This window comes from Penaeus vannamei, chromosome 3 (assembly GCF_042767895.1).
Source record: "Penaeus vannamei isolate JL-2024 chromosome 3, ASM4276789v1, whole genome shotgun sequence".
Classification (NCBI taxonomy): domain Eukaryota; kingdom Metazoa; phylum Arthropoda; class Malacostraca; order Decapoda; family Penaeidae; genus Penaeus; species Penaeus vannamei.
The window spans coordinates 46,111,916-46,119,415 of NC_091551.1; the positions used below are offsets into that span (position 1 = coordinate 46,111,916).

A 7,500-nucleotide genomic window follows, 5' to 3' on the forward strand; every position below is an offset into this window, starting at 1 on the left:
AACCCCCCCCTCCCTCTTTCCTTCACCCTCCTCACCCGAATCCCTCCCTCTGTCCCTTTGATTTCCACCAAGAGCCCTCCTCTCAGCCCTTCCCTCCCTCCTTCCCTACCTTCCCTCACTCGTTCCCTACCACTTCCTCCCCTTCATTTCCCCTACCCACCTTCCCCCTTCCCTACCCACCTCCCTCGTCTTCCCTACCCACCTCCCTCCTTCCTTCCCCTCCCCCTACCCACATCCCTTCCCTTCCCCCTCTCCCTCCTCCCCTACCTCCCACCTCCCCTTCCCTTCCCTCCCACCTTCCTTCTCTCCCCCTACCCACATCCCTTCCCTTCCCCCTCCCTCCTCCCCCTCCCACCCCTCCTTCCCTCCCTCCTTCCCTACCCACCTCCCTCCCCTTCCCTACCCACCTCCCTCCTTCCCTACCCACCTCCCTCCCCCTACCCACCTCCTCCTTCCCTCCCTCCTTCCCTTCCCTCCCCCTACCCCTCCACCAAATACACCAATTACAACACCTGGTGATACTTCGCGTCTGGGAACAATTAAAACTTGCGAGGGCCCAACACTACCTGTCCAGAAGGTAATTAATGCGGCCCAATTACGCGACTACTACTGTACTACCACTGGCGAGTGCTTGTGCGCAGGTATGGAAGAGGAGGGGGAGGACGAAAGAAGAGGAAGAAGGTGAAGGGGGGCGAGGAGGAGGAGGAGGAGGAGGAGGAGGAGGAGGGGAGAGGGAGGAGGAGGAGGAGGTGAAGGAGGGAGGAAAAAAGGAAGGAGGAGGAGAAAGTGGAGGGGGAAGGGAAAAAGGAGGAGGAGGAGGGAGGAGGAGGGAGGAAGGAGGAGGAGGAGGAGGAGGTGAAGGAGGGAGGGGAGTGAGGGAAAAGGAGGAGCTGGAAGAAAGAGAGGAGGAGAGGTTAAGGAGGAGGGAGGTGGTGGAGGAGGAGGAGGGAGGAGGAGGAGCAAGAGAAGGGGGTGAGGAGGAAGAGGAGGAAGAAATTGGACCACTCCACTTGGAGGGAGGAGGAGGAGAAAGAGGGGGAAGAAAGTGGACCACTCCACTTGGAGGGAGGAGGAGGAAAGAGTGAGGGAGAGAGAGGAGGAAGGAGGTAGGTGGAGGAGAGCGAGGAGGAGAAAGGGGGTAGGAGGAGAAGAGGAAGAGGAAGACGAGGGAGAGGAGGAGAAGAGGAAGAGGAGGAGGAAATCAAGAAAAAATAAGAAAAGAAAAGAAAAACAACAACAACAAAAAACAGACAAAAAAAAAAAGACAACCAGAAAATAAAAAAAAGAAACAAACATACCTACCCGACACAGAAAAAAAAAAATCGAAAAAAAAACACGAAACGAAAGGGAACATAAGAGCGACGAAAACCAGGCCAATGATGTCAAGAGACGACAGCAAGAGGGACTGACATCGCCGGTGGGGACTGACGGCAGAATCAACCCTCATTATCTCCCTCTGTCCATCCCTTCTATCTATTTATCTATTTAATCTCTTTCTCTTATTCGCCCTCTCCTAATCTCCCTCTGTCCATCCCTTCTATCAATTTATCTATTTAATCTCTTTCTCTTATTCGCCCTCTCCTAATCTCCCTCTGTCCATCCCTTCTATCAATTTATCTATTTAATCTCTTTCTCTTATTCGCCCTCTCCTAATCTCCCTCTGTCCATCCCTTCTATCTATTTATCTATTTAATCTCTTTCTCTTATTCGCCCTCTCCTAATCACCCTCTGTCCATCCCTTCTATCTATTTATCTATTTAATCTCTTTCTCTTATTCGCCCTCTCCTAATCTCCCTCTGTCCATCCCTTCTATCTATTTATCTATTTAATCTCTTATTCGCCCTCTCTTATTCTGTTTGTATATCTGTCCGTCTGCCTGGGCTAATTACGCAATTAGGCCTGCTTACCTAATTACGTTTGTCTGTCTCTTTCTTATTTTCTCTCTTTCTTTCTTTCTCTCTCTCCTTCACCCGAAATTTCTCTCTTCTCCCTCCTTTTCCGCATCACATACATACACACCGTACATACATACATATACAAAAACATTCAAAAGTACACACACACACAGACGCACACACACACACACACACACACACACACACACACTCACACACACATACACACACACATAGACACATAAACAACTCCCTAAAGCACATGGCCTGCCGCAACCGGGCCGAGCGCCGCGCCACCGCCACCGCCGCCGCCGCCGCCGCCGCATCCGCCGCCGCCGCCGTCAGACAGCAGTTGACCGCTGGACCGCCGCCGCCGCCACTCGCTCCTTACACGGCCGCAGCATCACCACAACCCTCCTGCAAAATGTCTTTACCATCTCCCCGTTTCCCCTTCCCCTCCCCCCCCCCCTCATCTCCCTCCCTTCCTCTTAATCCCTACGACTTTCTTTCTCCACCTCGCTTCTTTCCTCTTTCTCCCTTTTCCCCATCTTCCGTTCTCCCTTCTTCTTTCTTCCCTTCTCCCTATATCCCTTTCTTCCCTCTCTCTCATCTCCCCTCTTCTCTCTTGCTTTTTCCCATCTCCCCTCTTCCCACATCGATCTCTCTTTTCCCCTCTTCCCATCCCCTTCTCCTTTCTTCCCTCTGGCCATCTCCCCTTTCCCCTTCTGCCCATCCCCCTTATCCCTTCTTCTCTCTCTCATCCTCCCTTTCTCCTCTCCCCTTCCCCCTTCTCCCCCTCAGCCCATCCCCCTTCTCCCCTCTTCCCCATCCCCCCTCTCCCCCTTTCCACATCATCTTCCCTCTCCCCTTCCCCTCTCAGTCCATCCCCTTCCCCTCTCTCCCCTCTTCCCATCCCCCTCTCTTCCCTCTTCCCATCCCCCCTCCCTCCCTCTCCCCTTCCCCCTCTCAGTCCATCCCCCTTCCCCTCTCTGCCCTTTCCCCATCCCCCCTCTCTCCCTTCTTTCCCCATCCCCCTCTCTTCCCTCTCTCTCCCATCCCCCTTCTCTCCCCCTTCCCCTCTCAGTCCATATCCTTTCCCCCACCTCAGCCCCACCCCTTTCTACCCTTTCCCCATTCTCCCCTCTTCCAATCCCCGCCCCTCTCTCCCCTTTCCCCTTCCCCCTCAAAGCCCATCCCCTTTTCTCTTCTCCCATCTCCCCCTCTTCCCATCCCCCTTCCCCCCTCTCCCCTTTTCCCACCTCCCCTTCCCCCCTCAAGCCTATCCCCCTTTTCCCTTCCCCCATCTCCCCTCTCCCCATCCCCTTCCCCTCTCTCCCCTCCTCCCCACCTACCCTCTCCCCTTCCCCCCTCAACCTATCCCCCTTTCCCCCCACCCTCCCCTTCTCCCCCCCTTCTCCCCTCTCCCCCTTCCATCCTTAGGTCCATCCCTTCCCCCTCTCTCCCCATCTCCCCTTCCCCCCTCAGCCCATCCCCTCTCCCCACCTCCCACCTCCCCCTCTCCCCTTCCTCCTTGTCACTAAGCGATGACGTGAACTCCTCCCTCCACCGCAGCGTCGGCTCTCCAGACACAAGGGAGATGATGATGAGAGATGGCGCTGAGGGAGATTATGGCATAATGAATATATGAATAATAATGAGGACGAGAGAGAGAGAGAGAGGAAAAAAATAAGAAATACGTACATGTGGACCGGCGGCAGCGGAACCCGCGCCAGATGGCACACTTACCTGGAGAGAGAAACGGTTTTATGGTAAGTCATTTTATATAGGCCTAAATACAATCGGAAGACATGCATCACAAAGGAACAATGAATAGAAATGTAAATAACAAAATGTATATAAATGTATAGGTATAAATAAATAAATAAACAAATATAGACATCTATCTATCTATCGATCTATCTGTGTATGTATATGTGTATGTATGTATGTATGTATGTATGTATGTATAATATATATATGTATGTATAATATATATATATATATATATATATATATATATATATATATATATATATACATATACATACATACATATAAACACATACATAAACATACTGTACTTATTTAATAACACACATACGTATATATATAAATATATATAATATTTAGATAAATAAATAGATAAAGAAAGATAAATAAACAAATGAGTTATAGAAAACTCATACAAGTACATAAACAAGGCCTACATACTTATAATAACAATTGTCTTACTGAGCATCCCACAGAACAGCAAGCAGGTCACCTACCCCTCCCTCCCTCCCTCCCTCCCTCCCTCTCTCTCTCTCTCTCTCTCTCTCTCTCTCTCTCTCTCTCTCTCTCTCGTTACTCACACTCTTCCTCACTCTTTGTCCGCCTGCCTGTCTGCCCGTCTGTCTGTCTGTCTGTATGTCTGTCTCTTTCGTGTTCTCTTTCTGCCTTACACTCCCGTTCCTCTTTCTCGTATTCTCACTCTTCCCCTCTCTTGTACCGTCTGCCTGTCTGTCTGTCTGTCTGTCTCCACACAGACACACCACCTTCCCCTCCCCTCTCCCCCCCCCTCGTAATGTCACCACACTTGCCACCCACCACAACCCCCAAAACACACGACCATCGCACCACATCGAGCTGACATAGGCCTACCAACCCACCCATCAGCCCTGTCGAACAGTCACTTAAGTCAGTCCGTTCAGTCAGTCAATCAGTCACGAATCACCAATTACCCCAAACTTAAAAAAAGGAGAGAAAAAAAAAACTGACCAAGCGACACCACATCACAACCCTTCCGCCGACACCATAAAACACGGCCCGCCCACCCACTGCACCGCAGCTTTTTACAGTGCTACAGTGCGCGCTCAGCTCCATCAACTGACATCGACTCCATCAATAGACTTCATCTCCATCAATAGACTTCATCTCCATCAATAGACTTCATCTCCATCAATAGACTTCATCTCCATCAATAGACTTCATCTCCATCAATAGACTTCATCTCCATCAATAGACTTCATCTCCATCAGTAGCCTTTAACTCCATCAGTAGCCTTTAACTCCATCAGTAGCCTTTAACTCCATCAGTAGCCTTTAACTCCATCAGTAGCCTTTAACTCCATCAGTAGCCTTTAACTCCATCAGCGGTAGCCTTGCTAACTCCATCAGTAGCTCTTAACTCCATCAGTAGCTCTTTAACTCCATCAGTAGCCTTTAACTCCATCAGTAGCCTTTAACTCCATCAGTAGCCTTTAACTCCATCAGTAGCCTTTAACTCCATCAGTAGCCTTTAACTCCATCAGTAGTCCTTTAACTCCATCAGTAAAGCCTTTAACTCCATCAGTAGCCTTTAACTCCATCAGTAGCCTTTAACTCCATCAGTAGCCTTTAACTCCATCAGTAGCCTTTAACTCCATCAGTAGCCTTTAACTCCATCAGTAGCCTTTAACTCCATCAGTAGCCTTTAACTCCATCAGTAGCCTTTAACTCCATCAGTAGCCTTTAACTCCATCAGTTAGCCTTTAACTCCATCAGTAGCCTTTAACTCCATCAGTAGCCTTTAACTCCATCAGTAGCCTTTAACTCCATCAGTAGCCTTTAACTCCATCAGTAGCCTTTAACTCCATCAGTAGCCTTTAACTCCATCAGTAGCCTTTAACTCCATCAGTAGCCTTTAACTCCATCAGTAGCCTTTAACTCCATCAGTAGCCTTTAACTCCATCAGTAGCCTTTAACTCCATCAGTAGCCTTTAACTCCATCAGTAGCCTTTAACTCCATCAGTAGCCTTTAACTCCATCAGTAGCCTTTAACTCCACCACGAGACATCAACTCCATCAACGGACATACACAAGTCGGAACCACATAAGTCTACCACAGATCCAGCACATGAGACCACATGGCACAGCGCCACAAAGCTCCCTCCAAGAAGGGTTTAAGCTCCACCACAGACCTCCCTCACCACGGAATTCCCCAACCATAAACCTCCCCCACCACAGTCCTCCCCTACCAAAGACTTCTTCCCCCACAGAGCTCCCTCACCAAAGCCCTCCCCCCCTCCACAGAGCTCCCCTACAACAGAGCTCCTCCACAGAGCTTCCTCCATGAAAGACCTCCCCCACCAAAGAGGCTTCCCTACCCCACAGAGGCTCCCTCATCAAAGACCTCCCCCACCACAGACCTCCCTCACCAAAGCCCTCCTCCCCACAGAGCTCCCTCACCAAAGCCCTCCTCCCCACACAGAGCTCTCCTCCATAGGGCTTCCTCCACTCATAGAGCTCCCCCACCACAGAGCCTCCTCCATCAAAGACCTCCCCCCCCACAGAGCTCCTCCATAGGGCTTCCTCCACCATAGAAGCTCCCCCACCACAGAGCTCCTCTCCATCAAAGATCTCCCCCCCACAGAGCTCCCCTACCACAGAGCTTCCTCCACCATAGAGCTCCCCCACCACAGAGCTCCTCCATCAAAGACCTCCCCCCACAGAGCTCCTCCATAGGGCTTCCTCCACCATAGAGCTCCCCCACCACAGAACTCCTCCATCAAAGACCTCCCCCCACAGAGCCTCCTCCATAGGGCTTCCTTCCACCATAGAGCTCCCCCACCACAGAGCTCCTCCATCAAAGACCTCCCCCCCACAGAGCTCCTCCATAGGGCTTCCTCCACCATAGAGCTCCCCCCACCACAGAGCTCCTCCATCAAAGACCTCCCCCCCACACAGAGCTCCTCCGCCATAGGGCTTCCCTCCACCATAGAGCTCCCCCACCACAGAGCTCCTCCATCAAAGACCTCCCCCCAACAGAGCTCCTTCATAGGGGCTTCCTCCACCATAGAGCTCCCCACACCACAGAGCTCCTCCATCAAAGATCTCCCTCCCCCACAGAGCTCCCTTCATAGGGCTTCCTCCACCATAGAGCTCCCCCACCACAGAGCTCCTCCATCAAAGACCCTCCCCCCCCCAGAGCTCCTCCATAGGGCTTCCTCCACCATAGAGCTCCCCCACCACACAGCTCCTCCATCAAAGACCTCCCCCCCACAGAGCTCCTCCCTACGGCTTCCTCCACCATAGAGCTCCCCCACCACAGACCTCCATCACCAAAGCCCTCCTCCCCCCCACAGAGCTCCCCTACCACAGAGCTTCCTCCACCATAGAGCTCCCCCACCACAGAGCTCCCTCACCAAAGCCCTCCTCCCCCAACAGAGCTCTCCACTTCATAGGGCTTCCTCCACCATAGAGCTCCCCCACCACAGAGCTCCTCCATCAAAGACCTCCCCCCAACAGAGCTCCTTCATAGGGCTTCCTCCACCATAGAGCTCCCCCACCACAGAGCTCCTCCATCAAAGACCTCCCCACCAAAGAGCTTCCTACCCCACAGAGCTCCCTCACCAAAGACCTACCCCCCCCACCACAGAGCTCCCTCACCAGAGCCCTCCTCCCCCCACAGAGCTTCCTCCACCATAGAGCTCCCCCACCACAGAGCCCCGGCCGGTGTCCGTGCGGCCACGTGACACCTCACCCACCCCGCGAACATCGATCTGCGTGAGCGTGTGGTCCTCGCCCCGACCTTGTCACCCTGCCGCACTCACTGACCGACCTTACTCACCCACTCACTCACTCACTCG

General features: G+C 52.2%; 1 protein-coding gene across 1 annotated transcript; it reads left to right on the forward strand.

Annotated features, from left to right (window-relative positions):
• Positions 1-265: 265 nt before the first annotated feature.
• LOC113823560 (uncharacterized) lies at positions 266-6,946 on the forward strand (the record flags this gene model as incomplete). Its single annotated transcript, XM_070116502.1, has 3 exons — positions 266-331; positions 3,219-3,266; positions 6,377-6,946. Coding segments are annotated over 3 exons (684 nt in total), but the record flags the coding sequence as incomplete, so codon positions are not given.
• Between the last annotated feature and the right edge of the window lie 554 nt (positions 6,947-7,500).